Consider the following 18,140-nt stretch of genomic DNA (forward strand, 5'->3'; position numbering starts at 1 on the left):
ACCGCATGGACGTGGATGGCGTCTTAGAAGCAGCTTAGACCTACGGGGAAAACGACGTCTTCATTGCCAGTAGGCCAGTGCTACAACATAGAACCACTGGTCAAGTATGTTGGAATGTGGCACGACAGACACGCGTTGCTGTTCCAGTCGGCTCGAAGACTGGCGATAGTGACATTAGTGCAACTCTTGATGATAGTGATGGCGAGGAGAGAAGAACCTTCTTACTCGGTTTGACTTCAGGGTTTACGGATTCTAGGTTAGGCTCGCTAAAATAGCATTGTAACATATGCAAATATAGTGTGTGGCTGTATCATGGCATGGGGACGTTCTCATCTTCAGATGAGCATGCGCGAACTCGAGCAATGATCCTTCCCTGACCTGCAAATACGTTCGTTTTTGCACCGTATCTTCCTCCCCTCCTTTCACCCAGTATTGCATCTTTACATGAACTTCAATTTTTCCAATACGATCCGTTACGTATCGGTCTTGCTCAACATGGCAATCGATTGCTGCACAATCGTGTTGGAGCCGTCCTTGTACGCGAGGTCAATTGCTAGGTGGATACGATGTTTTATGCTCTTTATGAATCATCAGACTTTTCCGTCGCGAATCTCACATCTTAGCAGCTTGTACACTTTATATATCGAAAATAGGCACACTTTTGCCGACGCGACAATCCTTTTCAGCCTTTGTATATATTCTTTCCTTGGGGTTCGTCTTGTCATTCCAACCATCACAACGAAAACTTCAAGATAGTCAATTATGCCGAACGAAAGCCCTACAGAGATTGACAAAATAGCTTACGATGCACCACTTTCCTTTCCTGAACCGTCGCAAGCATGGAAAAGCAAGATGGGCGAGCGTGAGAACAACCGTACAGAGAAGCTTGTTTATGGCAAGGACGTTCCTATAGTCGACCTTAAGAACAGATGGATCATCATTTCTGGTGCAAATAGCGGTATCGGACGCGAGGCAGCTCTGACCTTTGCATCGTGGGGAGCTCACTTGATTCTCGCGTGTCGTGAGCCTGGCTCAGCTAGTCGTGAGCCTCATCCGGTCGAGGTAGTCGAGGAGTGTAAAGCTGCTGCACGCGAGGGAGGGCATGAAAGTACCACTATTGAATGGTGGCGAATTGACATGGCAGATCTTGGATCCATAGAAGCTTTTGGCAGAAGATGGCTGGCCACTGAAAGACCCCTGGACGTGTTGTGCAACAATGCTGGGGTGGGGAGCAGCCCGGGTAAGGACGGCAAAGAAGGTGTCTATCTGACGAAGGACGGCTTTGAGTTCATTCATCAGGTAAGATATCACTACAGTCGTCTATCGACACCCTATCCGAATACATATGGACCACGGGATCTTCATCGTGCTGACAAGACCCAGATCAACTTCCTCTCTCACGTTTTACTGACCTCGATGCTTCTCCCTTCTCTAGCCAAGGCAGAGGCGCCTAGAATCGTATGCTCAACATCATGTTTTCATTACCTTGGTCAATACGATATTTCCAACTTCAACGGCGGCACTGAGCTGGGCCAAGAAGGTGTAGGAATGTACAAGAACAACAAGCTCTACTTTCAGATATGGCTCACTGAGCTTCAACGACGCCTTCTCCTGCACGGCGAGTACAAGCACATCACAGTCAATGGTTTTCATCCGGGCTATGTAGCTAGCGGTATTTGGAACATAAATCGAGCTTTCTGGTTTCGCTGGCTCATTGTGTGGATTCTGATGCTTATGGCGAGATTCTTCGGGATCAACTGCCAACAGGGAAGTATGGCGCTAGTGTATATAGCCACCGCCCCTGAGTGTGGACCAGACCCGAAAAAGCAAGGAGGCAAAGACGAGCGAGGCAGAGGTGGTGGAAGGTATTTCAATAGGATATGGCAAGAGGAGGCCATGCCACATTGTCGTGATGCGGACGCTAGATGCAGAGTCTGGAGGAAGGTGGCTGAAGAACTCAAGCTGAAGGAGCGAGGCTTGTTGGATGTCCTGGGCTTCTATGGTGGGACAAGCGACTGAGTTCTTCAAAGCCTCGACGGATGTGCTCAGCATACCTATCGAGCTCGTGCCCTCCCGTCACTGCTGCTCGACCTGTGGTCAACTTCAAAGAACAGTCATTGGCAAAGAAACAATGCGTCGTTTTTGTGCATTAAAACAGTGGTCAACATTGTTCTTCACAGAGCGCTTGTCGTCACCTTATCAGCACAAAAGAACGTGATGTCTGAAGCACAAAGTGCCAAGTGCATTGAACTGCATTGTTTCAGAGTGAAGTCAGGAAGTGCGTTGCACATAAAATCTTTAGGTTTGTCAACAGACTCAATGTCACCAAAAACACATTGAAGTTACAGCAGATTACAAGACGACAACGAGAACATCCTGTCCCGCATAAAGTTCACAACACGATGTCTCGACCACGAAGCCAAGTACCTTGCAGATGCAACGATACAACGATCATATTCTCCTGCCACTGCTCGTACACACGATTTCAAGATTGTGAAGACGCACAACTGCTGACTCCTGTGAGTCCATCAACCCTCCCTTCCATCCACGCTATCCAATACACACACCTTTTCAGCCCTTATCCTTGTGCAGTCTGTGCCGGTGAAGCCATGAATGCGATACCACTCACCGTGGCTGAGGCCGAGCAGCTCGTCGATGAAGCGACTGGCAGTCCTCATGGTGCACGGTTCGAAACCGCGGAGTTCGAATTAGTGTATGTTGCTGCAACCACGGAGGGTCTGCTGGACGATGCCGCTGACGATCTGAGTATAGACCAGACACCAAATGCCCAAATAGGGGCAGAAACAGCCGAAGAAGCTGATTATATCGACCACCTTCTAGAGCAAGACAAGGTCCGACCAGTGTCACAGGATGATGACACTGAGCCTGTCGTGTTCGCCGTGAATGATGGATCACACGCGCCAGACTATACACTACCTCGTCTGAGGTACGATCCTACAGCACCCGGCAACGCAGTAGCAGAGGATTTCGCCAGCTACGAACCTGGTTCTGTGCTGCCAGCCGAAATGATCCCCCAGTACGCGGATTACTTGACCGAATCTCCAGTTGGAATGGAGGATGATATCCACACGGCGATGTCAACGCCTGTGAACCACACATTCCGCAATGCACGAAACTCGGTCGAAGTGACGATGGATCAGTGGCATGCGAGGCGTCTACAGCGGTCAGAACTACCGCCACGACCAGCTCGCACCACTGCTCCTTTACTCACCCTCATCATTCCCACGGATGTCGCCAGGACAGGCACATCGCATATGTACCCACCTCGGCGCCCAAGAACGCCATCTTCACGACACCGACTATGCGGGAGTTCCTTACTCAGCCAGGTCAAGAACGTCGTCACCAAGACAAAGAACAAGCTCCTAGGACGACACAAGGGCGTTGATAGCCGTCTCCTGCCGTCAAAGACAGACGCGCTGGCCGACAAGGTAAGCACAATGACGCGCGTTATCTCGCAGCGATTGACAAAGCAAGGTCGAGAGAACCACAAGACCCAATGCTTGCGGTCCAAGATGTGAGGAGGCAGTGGGATGAGGACGAGTACTACACCATTCTCGTTCGTCATGGTGACGACGGAGAAGAAGTGAGTCCATACACCACCTCGTCACCACCGCCACCTCGTCGCGCATTTGATGTGCAGCGACATCCCCTCACACCTGTGCAAGTGCCACTGCTAGCTGCACCTCCTACGACACCACTCCCATCTCTATTTCCTCCACGACCACTACGGCGGACTAGCAGAATAGACTTCGCCAACACACCTGTACCAGATCTAGGTACGCCAGCACCACCACAAGCACCTAAGAAGAAGCTTGCGGTAATGAAAGAGCGAGGTATTGAAGAGATTCACTTCGATTGGGACTCCAGTGACGATGAAGATGAAGAAGCAGACGAGGAAATCTAGATAGACTAGCGAGAAAAGCAACAGCGCCATAAAAAATATTGAATTTGACCTAAGACACGGTACAGATCCTATTTCTACAATGAATGCATTCCTCTAGTGCATATATGCGTAGTCGTGTCTCAAGTTGGCTTATCTCGAGTGGCAGAATCGACTGTTAGAGAAACATTTGGTATAATAGTGTATGTAATTTCTTCTAATTTCTTCTATCTCGTCCTTTCTTGCAAGATCAGACCACCTGCAGCCATCTCGTCTGCTTCATATTCCTGTGCCATGAACTTTTCTCTGTTTGAGACTCCTCTGCAATTTTCGTTCGCGCGTAGATATAGATAGACGGTTCTCATGCATGTAAGCCATTCGTACTGTGGTCTGCTATTGAGGTGCCAATGTCATGTCTTCCTCTGCCTATTGGGAATGGAACTGACGGGTGTCTTAGCTAATCGGCTGGAATGATATGGATTGTTGACCTGTGATCGTTCGCACCTCCCGACTGGTTGCCATACTAGGGTCGTCCTATGAAAAATTCAGGTCGAATACTGCTTGTTGGGTCAAATGTTGGAGGAATCTTGGCGCACAGCTCTGATGGCGAAGGTGCTCAACTGAGATCGCGGCCTCGGCCCAAGACCGTCGTCGGTAGTAGCTGTCGAAGGTTGGGGGATTGGCCTGAGCATTGTATGACCTCAGAGAGATGTTGGTCTAGCACAACACTAGTTTGGTCGGCCACAATCCGAGATCCGAACGCAGCTTGCAGCGTTTTACGACAACGTTTTCACTGGTCACTACCGCCTTGCGCTGGAGAGACTAGTCGGACCGATTTGCTAGTGCTGTTGTCGGTGCTCGCTCAACGGTAAGCTATCATTTGATATTAAAGTCGTCCCATTTGCCAAGTAAATAATCAACACTAATCTCAGGTGGCGCACCTGGATAGGCATGCGGTTGTTGAATTGAATGTGTGTAGAACAAATGCATCACTTCGCTTGGTAGCTGTATGCCACGATCCCACGCAGTCTGCTGTAATAATCGCATCACACCCTTGCCGACCATGTATCGTCGTGCTGCGGCATGCATTGTGTAACACAGACTGACAAAAGCCGTAAGGGAAGCCTGCTCGTGAAGATGATCGAGGAGGGCGAATAGAGCCAAGGATACAGGCTGCGTTATTATGACGGGGAAGTGGTCGTGACCCCACTCTCGATACATTCGTAGCATCAGGTTACCAATAGCACGGGCTGCGTTCAAGGCTCGAGCGTGCCAGATGCCTCCGGTGCTCATGATCTTCGACTGTGAAGCATGACCGGCTTCTGCGGCTGCTACCTCTTTGCACATGCTTAACATAACCCAGTAATGTAATGCACTGTAAAACATGAGTATTTCCACCGAAATCGAAAATTCGGGCTGTACTTACTGTAATGTGATGACATGAGGAGTAGCATGCGGGCCAAGCTGCATGCAAGGAGGCAATGGCAGAGACCACTTTTCGAGCTCCTCGAATCGCTTGTAGAATGCGTGATATATCTGCGGATCGTTTTTCGTATGACCTTGTGGCAACATAGACTCATCTTTAGCTGCAGCCTCTGCTAACGACAAAAAGGAGCCGAAGTGGCATTGATAATGGAAAGGCGACTTGATCTTTTTCTGTTCAGGGTAGGGTAGCCATAATGTTTCGCGAGGTTCAGTGTGGGGTCCGTCGCCTCGATGATCATTCGCAGGCCGACGTTTGGAAGGTGGAGGTGGAGGAGACATCTCTCCAGAGCTCATGGACGATATTGTATCAAGAGCAAACATCGTCCAAGCCAAATTGTCCAAGCATGTGTCGATCTTCGCCAGCTCGGCGGCGGAGTACAGACCTTCACGATCGATGTTGGCTCGCCATTGGTCCAGGTCTTTGGATTTCTTGTGCTGCTCGTGTAGGACTGTATGACCATGCTTGTCCTGACCATTTGTAACAAGGCTGAAACCCTATGTCAGCCAGGAAACCAATATCTGTGAGAGTGAGACTCACTATGTCCATTGTACACCCATGGTTTGCACTATAGTCAGCAAGGAGGTTCTATGATCGGCCGCGTCCAAGCCTTTCAAAGCCTCGGCGTAGAATTGATCGCGAAGCTCGGTATTCGAGAGACTATCGTTCTCGTCGAGAGCATCCAGGAGCTAGTGGCTTCGTCTTAGTTATCGGCCATACCAATAATCAGAACAATTTACACTTACGCAAGAATCAGCAAGAATCATGTTTACCAGGAACGGAGAGCAGATGGGGTCGTTCACATCACCATTTCGCATAGCTTCCAGAAGGACGTGCTCGTCTACCCAATGCCACCAAGGATGGGCCCAGGTGAACCACAAAGATATCAAATGCGAAACAAAATCGTCGTCGTCAGTGACGGTTGTCCAAGGCTTGGCAGGGATGGAGACAGGAGGGTTGACCATGTCTTCTATTCTACCTGTCCTGATACGCTTCTTGCGAGGATATGGGGGCGACCCCCCGTGGGACCGGTCTGTAGGAGAGCGTTCGCCGTTCTGCAAACTGGGATCGGGTTGCCCGTCAAAGTCGGTCAGACCTGAAGACGATTGTCGCTCCTCAGTGTCTTCTATCGAGAAATTGATCTGAGAGAAAGCATGCTCAACGTTGGGCATGTCCCTCCGCACATTTCGAACATGCGCTGCCAATTGGGAAAGGTCGGTATTAGAACGAATAGCATTTACGAGGTCTCGTGCGAGACCGTCATCGTCGGCTCGGAGGATGGCGACAATGCCACCAATGAGTTGCTGATATCTTTCAAGGACCAACCGAGTTTCAGCCAGATGCTGAATGTTGCGCTGGTTTGCAATTTTCCTGCGCTGATCTGTTGTCACATCGTAGATACATGGAGTGCCTCGGGTTGCGCATGCATCGCAAGGGCTAGCACCTGTGCACTGTCGACCGAATATTAGCAGGTATTAGGCACGATCTCTCTTGTGGACACTAACTTTAGTTTTCCTGTATTTACAGGCACCACATGCGACTGATGCTTTTCTTTGGCCTCGTGGCTGTTGTTGCTGCTGCTGTTGCTGTTGCCCTGGGTTCATGCTTGGGAGTGTGAGGATCGAGTAAATCTGCGGGCGCAGAGACGAGGGTTGGTAGTGGTGCAAAGTAAAGGTACGACAGAGAACCACTAAGTTCGAATATGTCGTCAATGGTACAGTGCAAGAACATGGCAAAAACAACAGGCGAATTTTATTCGTGGACCGGTCGTCGCCATGGAAGGCAGGTCCACTCGCGAAGGACAACTTGAACGCTACAGGGTGTGTTGACCGTTACGAGTAATGGCGCTGGATCACGACTGACCGATTCCTCATATACTACTCGAGTCTTGCTTGAGCTTTTTATATGCTGCTTGCAAGCAGGGCAGTAGGCTCGCACCGCACAAGCACCGACTTGGATCATGTCCGCAAGATCTGTTCGTCTGGGCGTCATATCGGCCGCTCGAAGGAACGATTCGACAAGTTTACGATAGAGAACAGCATCGAGCACAACGCGGCGAAACCCTCCGGCTCAACAACTCGAATGACAGGCAATGCAGATCTGTGTCCATGACACAACCAAAGAAACGACGAGGCAAAGCGGAACTGGAAGCCGGAAAAGGCACCACGGCGCACCAAAGTACTCGCTGCCACTGGCGAAAGGCAAAAGCTGTTCAGTGTGGCTCCACTAAGTGGCTGGCACGATACCTCCACTCGTGGCACTGGCAGTAGGAGCAAACCTCGCTGTTTGGCGTTCATGTCAAATGTCAACAGCTTGAAGAGATCTGAGCACGATGTCAATCGCGTAATCATACTGGCATGAGGCGAATCTTGGTGTCCTAACACGAATATCGGTGTAGGTCATACCAAACGAATAGTCGTGGCTTCCCTACCATATTTGGACTGGCACCAGCTACTAGCATATGGGCAATAGTGGGGCGGCTTCGACGGGTATATACTTCCGGAATTCGAACTCTGTCTATCTGCCTTCTCATTGTGGTCACCTACGTATGTAATCAAAGCCAACGCTGCAGTATGTCGTAGGTCTGTGGGACTTCAGCACCAACTCAAACAGTCTACATTGGTGGCTCGTTGTGGTTGGCCAGAAATGTGATCATGCGCGGCATTGAATAATGGCGGGATTAGATTCCAGGGTCTTCGAACCAGATTCTCAACCAACACCCCTCGTCTGACTGGTTAGAAAATAACCTATTTCCGTATATGTGTGCATGTCATGTGAATACCAACTCAGCCGCCACGAAGTATCAGCACGCCTCGAGAGTTATAGCTCGATAGATCCTTTAGATATGCATGAGTCGAAAATACGCCCCTGTCTTCATGACGGGTTGTCGCAAACTCCTAGACCTCGATACCGATATCTACCCACGCATTATCCTCGCAATTTTCTGCGGTCGGACATTGATATCCGGCATAAATTGATGGTCGGTCCAACGGCTGAATCACGTTATTCGCAAATTCGTCGAGGAAATTGCCTGGGAGAGATCATGTTAGTAGTGCCTCAATACACCGAGGAAAGCCACTTACCTGCTGGTCCATAATTGCAGACAGTGAAGACCGGTCGGATATTAGATGAGGGAGCAATGTTCACAAGTTCAGTATCGGAGCAATCTGTAGTGTAGCAACCGACCGTCTGAGTGTCGCTCCATACAATTTGACTGAAGTGACCCCATTGTCTTAGCGTCGTCACGTCTGGTTCACCTCCGTAGTAAGTGTAGAATTCGACTTCGCTATTGTAGAATCCGTCTGAGATGAGATAGCCCATCTGAGTCGATAGATATCCGGCGCCTATATTCTGTCCACTATACCAAGTTAGGGGTATTCCTCGCAAACATCCAGCCCTGAACTCGATGCTAATATGGGCTGCCGGGTTTACTTACTAGCAAGATGTTGGCGGGTCTTCTAGAGCCGATGGACAATCTGTTACTCTGCGCACTTTCAGTAATGCCTTTCTAATGTTAGATTACACCCACGTGTCGTGTGCATAGACGCAGCTATCGGCGGTTTTCTTGGAAGTAGCAGCAAGCGCAGCATCCCATGTCAGGGCATCAGCACTGTGATTAGCTCGATGCGCATTGTGATGTCGCAAGATTGTGTCGATGTAGGCTTGGTTCGTGACTGCCGGCTCACTCGAGGCGGAGGTGGTTGTTGAAGAGCTGACGCTTGTGGTAGTTCCTTCTTCCGACGTCGTGCTTGACGTAGTGGTGGTCGAGGTGCTGCCTTCCTCTACCGAGCTCGAGGCCTCGCTGGATGTGCTGGTTATGCTCATGGTACTTGTCAGCGAAGTTGCCAAGGTCGAGCTCGAAGATAGGCTTGTGGTCTGGGACGTGGAAGACGAAGTGCTTGAGATCATGGCAATCGTAGGGCTCGAGGTCAGAGTTGTGGTCGTGGTCGTGGTGCTCCGGCTAGTAGGAATTGGTGTGCTTGGAGCTACAGGATCGTTGGGAGGGATCAGCACATCTGTACCATTGCCCGGTACTCGAGAGGTCATCGAGGTTGTGGTCATCGAGGTCGTACTCAAGGTCGATCTCGTCGTACTCCGACTTCCCCCAATTCCGTCATTCGTCAGTGCTGTACTCGAACTTGCAAATGGCAAAGTAAAGCTTGTCAAAGACCTTGAGGATGATGATGTGGTGCTGCTTGTGGCACGTGGGCCTCCAACAATCGCGCCATTACTGTAATAATACGTTGCAAATTCCGTAAAAGTGAGTGTGGTGGTATAGTTATAGCTTTCACAAGATGTGACTGTGGTTAGCTGCGCCTGCACAGCTGCAGTAAATGCCAACGCTATCCAGTTTCTCAGCTGCATCCTGGGATCAAAACGAGTGACAAGGACAACAGCGATAATCCAACGACAGAACGTCACGAAGAGACACGGCTGTGGGAGGTAGATATTGTGGTTTGGCTGTGTGGCTACATGGTTGCATACCATGTCGAACCATTGGTGATCACATTCCGCAGTGAGCCTGGTGTGGCATTCCTCGTAAGATAACATGGACGCCCCAGGTGGTCGGTGCTCAGCATCATGCGATCTCGTAGCAGGTGAGTTGTATGATATCTGACATGCTGAGGTTGCCCGCCTGCAGGATTTGCGGTAGGTTGATTGGCTTCATGAAATTGGGAGAAACACCTTAGAAACTGCGGTCATATCGCGGTTCATTGGGAACATCCTTCTTAGCCAGCGTATTAGCTGTAGAACATATGAAACAGTATGAATGTGTAAGGAATCAACGTCTTTCCTGGAAAGTGGCAAGGTCAGATAATGATTTCATGGAGAGGAACAGCACGTCTTGCTCTTAATGAAAAAACGATACTTGCCACTATCGGGACCTGCTCAGTAGTGCGGTGAAATTGTCTTGTACAAGCAAGTGATAGAGCGCCACGGTGATTATCATCGCACAGTGAAGGACCATGAATGAATACCGAAGAAGTCGATTTCTCATTTCTCATGCACAAATGTAACCTGCCGCTTCCGCGTATGCTCCTGCCGAGCAAGAAATGTGTATGAACTGTCATGACAGTTAGAATTTGAGTGCCCTACTGTAGAAGATCTACGTGGTTGCCACCCACCCTTCCTCCAAGGTCCAGCCCAGATAAGTAGAGAGATGCCCTATCCAGTCCTTGGGCATAGCGTTTGCAGATCTTCATCGTGCTGCACCTCACAACACGTTAACCCATACCTCCATATTAGATGGATTGTGGTAGTGTCGGAAGCCTCAGAATCGAGGCCTGATGTACTAATTTGCCTTGTTCGAGGTTTCGGAACGTCGCCATCTTCTATCCGCCACCCGGTACATTTGCGATCCCAGCCTTTGACTTCGAATTCGGCTTGCCTTTGCGCTTACTGCTTGGTCGAGTAGATGCAGATTGCATGACCGCGTCGCCGTCACCCTCCTCTTCCTCGTTGTCCTCAATATTACCTCCTTCCTCATCAGCTTCATCGTCGGGATCTCCATCCACGTTGCCACCATACTTTTCGTGATATATTCGTGCTTCGTCAAGTTCATTAAGATCTAATGGCTTCGACCTCAGCCACCTCATTCTGGGACCACCTTTAGCTCTTTCCGACACCCTAAACCCATAGATTTTCGGCTCGTAGATTTTGCTTCTTCCTAGTCCTGGGGCAAGATTCTGAGCCGCTACACCATTGATCGTGGCCGGCTGAGGGGGCAGTGCAGCGAGCATGGCGGCTTGGGCTGCCGCTCGTTCGTCCTTGGCAGTATTGACGCCAGGTATTAATGGAGCCGAAGGTAGTGTGAGGCTGCTACTCCTGCTTGCTGTCATACCTTGGTGTTGAGCGGCCTCATTCGGAGACAATATACTTTCTGTCTCTTCGTTTGTAGCTCCATTGTCCCGTGACCTCTTCTTGGCTGGCGCGATATCCAGCTCAGGAAAAGTCATCAAGAACAAGCCAGGGAAGGTTGTACCAAAGAAGGCGCCATCGACCGCCTGGAATCTAGAGTTGGGAGGAGTATAGATGTCTAAACAACTTGGACAAAACAGCTTAACCGTCTCTTGCCCTGGTGTATCCGTCCTGCCAACTGGAAGAACTTTTGTGCCATGGCAGTACACTCTCGGACAGTACCCGAAATGTGCCAGCTCGTATTTTTCTAGCATCTGTTGTATGCCAGGCCGAGACATTATGTATCGTGCATGGATCAACCCGTATAGCAGTTCCGCGGACGATTCGATGACGGACGTGTCTGAATTTGTGCGGCCATTTCTTCTGTTCTGATTTCGATTACCTCCGTTCTGTGCACCTTCGACTGGCTGATCAAGCTCTTCCCCTAATAAGCCTTCCTCGTCGTCTTCCTCTTCTTCCTCCTCTTCTTCCTCTTCTTCACTCAAATTCGAAGATCCCGTTTCTGATGGCTCGACGTCCAGAATCATCTCCAGAGCCTCTTTATACATTGGCACCTGAGCTTGCAGCCCAGTGAGATTGAAATCATCCTCGATAAAGTCTTCTGACACTTCCGCAAAGTATTCGTGGCCGGTCAGATTGCAGAAACCTGCGATCCAGCTGTCGACTCCTTGAGAAGATGTCGCAGACATGTCTGAGGGGTCGAATTCGGGCATACTCGAGGCTTACGGCAGTATTGTTCGCTTGGGCATACATAAATGAGTGGAGGGGCTAGTCGACGGTTGGAGGAGCACTCAGGCACCGGTTGGCGGTTGGTGTGACTTGTGACGATCTGTTTCAGGAGTACATGCTGCTGCTGTCTCGCTGGAGTCAATCTGATATAAAGCGCTGAACTGTCACCCGTCTAACTCCCACTGTTTCTCGATGAGGGTCGTATGCGCGTTGGAGGTAGAGTTGTATTATTGAAAACGAGGCGTCTCGATTTGCCTCAGTAGTGCGACTGCTGAATTTGCAGAACATGTGTCAATAGGCATTTGTATCCATGCAGTTCCATACAACAATGTAGGGCATGATCGATGTACGATTACTTGCGATGCTGCCTTGGCACGAACCGCCCAACACGTGGAGGCTGCAAAGTGGCTGCCTTACAGCCTAGCCAGGGCATCAACGTTACGGCACAGTAAAAAAAAAACGGCGCTTAGAATACATTTTCTGTTATCCTTCGACAAAGTCGCAAGTAAATTATATCGTCGTAACTGCTAAAGTAACTCGTTCATAATCCTGGAGAACTCTGGCTCGTTTCCGAATATAGCATTAAAGCTGTCGCCATCTTGCCCTTGTACAAAACCTGTGAATGGCTCGATGCTAGCTCCTCCAATTCCATGGTGGCTGTTGCCATAAGCACCTGCTAACTCGAAGAGCGCCGTCAACTCGTTCCCCATCTGGCTTGCATCTTCAGGCGAGTACATATCAATGCTAAGAGGATTATGAGGAAGTGGTGGTGGCGGCGGATAGTTCGTCACCTTATGTCCTCCGAGAGAAGCCATAGCCAGTGCAGCGTTCGAGTGAGCATCATCCTCCAGCTGTAGTTGCTGTGGTGTCTGTTGCGCTTTGACCTCCCCTTGAGCAAGCTGACCAATCTTGTGCCCAAGCTCTTTTAGTCCTTTTATGGTTTTCCACAGTCTTCTCGTGGTGTGGGACTTGGTACTGAATCCCTTGATCAGATCAATGGCGCCATAAAATTCCTCTCTGGTCTGATCAGAAAAGATGGCTGGAGCATGAGCGACTGAGAGGAATATCACTGCAAGAGCTTGAACAAGAAAATAGTTGTAGCAGACCTGTTGTGTTTGGTAAATATCACTGATGCGATCAATACCAATTATGGTCCTAATTGTGTCCTTAGCTATGTCGATTACTGTCTCAGCATGGTGGCGGTGGTCGATGATCGACGTTGCTGAATGTAATATCGGCCTGTAAACGCTAATACGAGCTTGGTTTTTGCGCAGGAACATGAGGAACCGCAATCGTCGTGTCTTGCGATCAGGCACCTCATTCTCCGCGACAAGGTTACTGCTGTCGAATTTAAGGGAATCCGGTATGTTTTGATACCACTGTAGTATTTGAAAGTCAAGATAGCCAACATCGTCACGCCGAACCCCCTGTTTCCCAGCCTCAAAGGCAGAAATGTGCTGCCAGATTCTGGTCGCAATGTGATTGTAAACAGTAATGTGCTTCAAGTAGGGATACATGTTGTCAGGCTCTGGTAGTGAAGCATCGATGTCGGAGTCCTGTAGTGAAAAGGGCATCCCAGTGCCAAAGCTCCAACGCCGGTCGAGGGCGTAGACTACCCAGAATACTCGCACTGCTTGTTTGAGTTCAGTCTGGTTTGGAAAGGAACGTATAAGAGAGTCCCGGCGGTGCAGGCCCATTTCGATGCACGCTCGTCCCGCAATTCCGATGAACCGCCAGGCCTGGGTCTCTTCGTCTTTCTGGAAATGGTATGTCGCTGTCAAGATGACGAGCACGACCGCTTTGATACTTAGGTGACCCACAATAACAAGGTCCACAGACTTTTTAGCACTATCATAGAGTTTTTGGCCCAGCTCATGCTGACCATGACCCTCAATGATGAGAGCACAAGCCAGCACGAGCTTTAATTGAGTGGTCATATCATCGTCCAAAGCGTCCTCGCCGGGAAGGCCTACCTGGCCAAATCCGGAGCGTAAGGCAGCACCGATGAACGTATAGAGGTTGTTAACGTGTTTGTACAATTTGTCCATGTCAAACATGGGGTACATGATAAAGCACTCTTCATCATATATTCTGATCAATCTCGTCACCTCAGCCTGGTCAAGGAGCCAGATAGGGTCCTTTTTCGGGTGGGGAGCCAAATGTACAGGTGAAGCAGCTTGACTGCGATCTCTTGATATCAGGCCTTCTAGCTCCATTGGCTGAGTAATACCCATGTTGGACAGACTGCTCTTGGCGACATCGAAGCCATAGATGCTACTCGTAGGTCCGTGGAATCGCGGCAAAGAGCGCTGAGGCTGTTGACGCTTTGGGGATACAAGTGGAGGAAGCGTCCTCGCGACGTTGATGTTAGACCGGCCGTTGTCAGGTTGTTGATAGAAAGAGTCGTTTTGAGCGGAAGCCACTGTTCCACGCAATTCATTAATAGTGTTATACAGGTCAGCTACTTGGTCTTGAAGTGCTGAGACTTGGTCCTGTATTTGCTTGAACTCCCTAGGATGGTCAGTTTATGCTTGTGGTAGTCTGGAGGCCTTCTCACTGAGAGTCCTTCAGCGAGTTCGTGCAGCAGTTTGGAGCGTACACGCAGTCCAGCGAGAGGTTTCCACAGCGAGCGCATGGTGTCTGGCCGTTGCATTTGATTTTGCGTCGCTTACATTCGTTGCATGCTATAGATATGTACCGACTTCGCTTAGAGCGACCATGACCTTGAGCCTGCGGACTGCCATCGTCTTCGTCAGCTTTGCGCTTTTGAGCTGCCTTGACATCAGAGCCGTTCGCAGAGGCTGACGGCGATGCAGAAGTGGCCATAATGGTGTTGGTGGCTCGAGCGTGAAAGGACTGCGGAATCAGCTCCGGGGTCAAGAAATTGAGACAAAACATGGAGACGTCCGGGGTCCCACTGCTTGGTCTGGGGAGCTCCGCACCATCCATGTTTCCAAGGACTTAGCACCAATCTATGTATTACTGTCGTTGTTGCAAGTGATTATTTTCGAGAACTATCCGAAAGAAAGATATGTTTGTAGTCAATCGACAGCTCATGGCTGAGCGAAGAGTCGAGCTTCCTAACGAGTCTACGTAACTCAAAGGGGTAGGGACGTGGTCTTCGTCCACAAACAATATAAGTGAAGACAGGGCTATGCACCTCTGGATTTGGTAGGACAGTATGCGTAACAGAACCACAGAAGCCTCTTTCCATACGTTCTAGCACTTCGTGCCTCTAAGCTTGACCTTGCTTCAGCATGAATAGAGCGCCATGTGTGGTCCAGCTGGGCTAGAAGGCATTGGACAGGCTCGAATCGATAGTCCTCCCTCTGTTCATTGCAGTAGTATATCTTGCTGCGCCGTCTTTTCCGCCTCTGTGCTATGCACAGCTACATCGCAGTCCTCACAGCACATCTGAAGGGGATAATCTTTGCGTTCTCGACGTCCCAGGCACCTTGCTTCGTGTATTCATCGTTCTTCAGCAGCTCCTTGACTTCCTCTTCGCTCTCAGCCTTGACGAGCATAACACTGCCTACCATATCCGGGCTTTCTCCTTCCACTGGCTGCTTGGATAGCATAGCACCACCAAAGACCACTTGACCAGCTTCGATCCTGGGAGTGAGATTCTTGAGATGGGCTGGACGCGCATGAAGGCGGTTCTGGAGGGCATTTGGCTTGTCGGGTATCTGGACTAGCCATTCTTTGTTCGGCGCAGACATGATGGCTGTTGTGCTCAAGAGTCTGTGAAACGTGGTAATTGAACCTATAGACTTGATGATGGGATGTGACGCAGATAGACTGAGTATCATGTTTGCACCAGAACACACAGGAGACTGGTCAATCTAAACAAAGTTATGCGACAACCACATCGGAATGTCTCCATCTATGATCATTGAGCTATGCTGGACGCTTCACGTTTTGGTAACAGCATTGTTAAACCGAGGTGGAAATGCTTGGACGATATTGCCGGCTCAGATGTAAATTGTACGGTCAACACGGCTGATCTTATCAACACTGTAGACTGTGTTCTCCAGTCCTTCAACAAATCCCATTGATACCCCCTAGCATAATAACAAAGGTTGTTCTTATCTACACAAATCGGCAAGCTGCTTTGCACAATAGTTGAAGGTCCTACAATTTTGCCTTTGTGTCTTTCGCCAGTAAAGTCTCAGCTACCTTCCTTCTCTGAGTCTTTCCAGTTGCAGTCTTTGGTATGTCCTCCAAAATCCATACTCGACTAGGCTTCTTGAAGCTTGCACTTTTGTTGGCCACATATTCTATGATCTCTTTCTCTGTCACATGCTGACCTGATTTCTGTACAACAGCCACACCAATTTCCTGCCCATACAATTCTGAAGGTATCGCAAAGCTGACAGCTTCACTGAGCTTAGGATTCGTAGCCAGCAGATTGTCCAGCTCAATAGGGGAGATCTTCTCGCCCCCTCGATTGATCAGTTCTTTTATGCGACCAGTCAAAATCACGTATCCATCTCCGTCTTTTTTACCTTGATCACCAGTCCTGAAAAAGCCAGATGCAGTGAATGCCTCCTTATTAGCCTTGGGATTGTTCAGGTACCCTTTAGTGACGTTTTCGCCTTTGATGCAAACCTCTCCCTCTTTGCCTTGTGCAAGCTCTTCACCTGCCTCGTCTAGGATTTTGATTTCGACACCTTGACCAATTCCGACCGAGCCTGGCTGACGCTTGCCTTTGTGTGGGAGAGGATTCGAGGTCATTTGATGTGCTGCCTCGGTCATGGCATACGCTTCGAGGACAGGTGCATTATACGTCTTCTCGAGGTCGTGGAACACCTTAGGTGAGAGGGGAGACGAGCATGACCGGATGAAGCGAATATCTGGTATGGGACTAGGGGTTGGACTCCTGAGGAGTATTTGATGAATCGTCGGAACAGCCGTCCACCAATTTGCTTTGCAGGCCACAAAGTCTTTCCAGAACTGACCAGCTGAGAAACGGTCAGGTACAACAACAGAACCTCTAGCGCGTAGCGGAGCGAGAAAGCCAGCTAGCAGACCATGGACATGGAACAACGGCATAACGAGCATAGTCCGATCCTTTCGCGTAAGCTCGTACGTCTCCTGAATGTTCTTCATGGTTCTCGTCAAATTTCGATGAGAAAGTGGTACAGCTTTGGGACGGCCTGTAGTACCAGAAGTGTGCAAGACAAGTGCTACATCTTCCGGCTCAGCGACGAGTATCGGGCAGGGTTTCTCGGCTTGCTCAAGCTTTCCTTTTTCCTTCACGTCGAGGTAAATGCGCGACCCTTTCCGATAACATTCTGCTATGGCTGCATTGTATTTCCTTGCAGCTCTCACTGCAGGGCTATTGCTCTCGTATTGACCTTTTGGCACAAGACATAGGGAGGAAGCTAGGTCATCGATGTAGAACTCGAACTCGTCTTGTTTATAGGCTGGGTTCAGCGGAGCAGCAATAGCTCGTTGAGTGGAGGCAGCGAGGAAGGCAACGATGAATTCGTAACTGTTTGGAATGGCAATAGATACAGCGTCGGCTCTCTTGATACCAAGATCGGCGAGTTTCCGTTGCAGTTCCAGTATGTCAGCAGCTAACTGTTCGTACGATACTTCGAGTGGATCTGCACCAGGCACGACGATTGCTGTATCATGGGATGATTTGTCGATTGCAGTAGGTAATGTCGTGCTCGATTCCATCTTGTAGGTAGCGTGAGAACGCAAAGGGACAATCGAATAGAGATGCAAAAGCTAAGGAAGAACGATGGGATGATAGCAACACGATCGTAAATGGTGCAATGGAGATGTCAAGATAGCAGAGCCCTACCTTTTATCGATTTCATCATGGTCCTTCCAGCCGCTATACATCTGCTTGAACGGACTGCATATTGTAAATCTGCACTCTGACGCGCGATCGCGATAGACGTGATAAGCCGAGCAAGGTATTGAGCCTCGATTTGTTTCCTATCATCAACTTATCGTCAGTGTCTACTGCTACCACACGTCGAATTTTTGGTCTTAGTTGTTGGGCGGCCAAACAGACAATCATCCAGGGAAACTATACCGAAACTGCAGGCGCAACCGTGCAGGATCGTGACTGCCATCTTGAGATCCCGTTGCTGT

General features: G+C 49.6%; 8 protein-coding genes across 8 annotated transcripts; 2 read left to right on the top strand and 6 right to left on the bottom strand.

Moving 5' to 3' along the window:
• Nucleotides 1-762: 762 nt before the first annotated feature.
• LTR64_006608 (uncharacterized protein) lies at nt 763-2,019 on the top strand (the record flags this gene model as incomplete). Its single annotated transcript, XM_064900937.1, has 2 exons — nt 763-1,299; nt 1,384-2,019. 2 exons carry the CDS (start codon nt 763-765, stop codon nt 2,017-2,019), a joined length of 1,173 nt encoding a protein of 390 aa, XP_064752013.1.
• Nucleotides 2,020-2,609: 590 nt separating this feature from the next.
• On the top strand, nt 2,610-3,925 carry LTR64_006609 (uncharacterized protein; the record flags this gene model as incomplete). The annotated part of the gene is made up of 2 exons (XM_064900938.1): nt 2,610-3,449; nt 3,548-3,925. 2 exons carry the CDS (start codon nt 2,610-2,612, stop codon nt 3,923-3,925), a joined length of 1,218 nt encoding a protein of 405 aa, XP_064752014.1.
• Nucleotides 3,926-4,777: 852 nt separating this feature from the next.
• LTR64_006610 (uncharacterized protein) lies at nt 4,778-6,988 on the bottom strand (the record flags this gene model as incomplete). Its single annotated transcript, XM_064900939.1, has 5 exons — nt 4,778-5,276; nt 5,328-5,873; nt 5,925-6,073; nt 6,131-6,835; nt 6,890-6,988. 5 exons carry the CDS (start codon nt 6,986-6,988, stop codon nt 4,778-4,780), a joined length of 1,998 nt encoding a protein of 665 aa, XP_064752015.1.
• Nucleotides 6,989-8,281: 1,293 nt separating this feature from the next.
• Nucleotides 8,282-9,446, bottom strand: LTR64_006611 (uncharacterized protein; the record flags this gene model as incomplete). The annotated part of the gene is made up of 4 exons (XM_064900940.1): nt 8,282-8,415; nt 8,468-8,742; nt 8,821-8,868; nt 8,914-9,446. 4 exons carry the CDS (start codon nt 9,444-9,446, stop codon nt 8,282-8,284), a joined length of 990 nt encoding a protein of 329 aa, XP_064752016.1.
• A 1,271-nt stretch (nt 9,447-10,717) lies between these two features.
• On the bottom strand, nt 10,718-12,016 carry CKB1 (casein kinase 2 regulatory subunit; the record flags this gene model as incomplete). The annotated part of the gene is made up of 1 exon (XM_064900941.1): nt 10,718-12,016. One exon carries the CDS (start codon nt 12,014-12,016, stop codon nt 10,718-10,720), a length of 1,299 nt encoding a protein of 432 aa, XP_064752017.1.
• A 543-nt stretch (nt 12,017-12,559) lies between these two features.
• LTR64_006613 (uncharacterized protein) lies at nt 12,560-14,981 on the bottom strand (the record flags this gene model as incomplete). Its single annotated transcript, XM_064900942.1, has 2 exons — nt 12,560-14,454; nt 14,705-14,981. The coding sequence occupies 2 exons, from the start codon at nt 14,979-14,981 to the stop codon at nt 12,560-12,562; spliced, it is 2,172 nt and encodes a 723-aa protein (XP_064752018.1).
• A 440-nt stretch (nt 14,982-15,421) lies between these two features.
• LTR64_006614 (uncharacterized protein) lies at nt 15,422-15,751 on the bottom strand (the record flags this gene model as incomplete). Its single annotated transcript, XM_064900943.1, has 1 exon — nt 15,422-15,751. The coding sequence occupies one exon, from the start codon at nt 15,749-15,751 to the stop codon at nt 15,422-15,424; it is 330 nt and encodes a 109-aa protein (XP_064752019.1).
• A 412-nt stretch (nt 15,752-16,163) lies between these two features.
• LTR64_006615 (uncharacterized protein) lies at nt 16,164-17,717 on the bottom strand (the record flags this gene model as incomplete). The annotated part of the gene is made up of 1 exon (XM_064900944.1): nt 16,164-17,717. One exon carries the CDS (start codon nt 17,715-17,717, stop codon nt 16,164-16,166), a length of 1,554 nt encoding a protein of 517 aa, XP_064752020.1.
• Nucleotides 17,718-18,140: the final 423 nt, after the last annotated feature.

Source organism: Lithohypha guttulata, assembly GCF_036872675.1.
Source record: "Lithohypha guttulata strain CCFEE 5908 chromosome Unknown scaffold_5, whole genome shotgun sequence".
Lineage (NCBI taxonomy): Eukaryota > Fungi > Ascomycota > Eurotiomycetes > Chaetothyriales > Trichomeriaceae > Lithohypha > Lithohypha guttulata.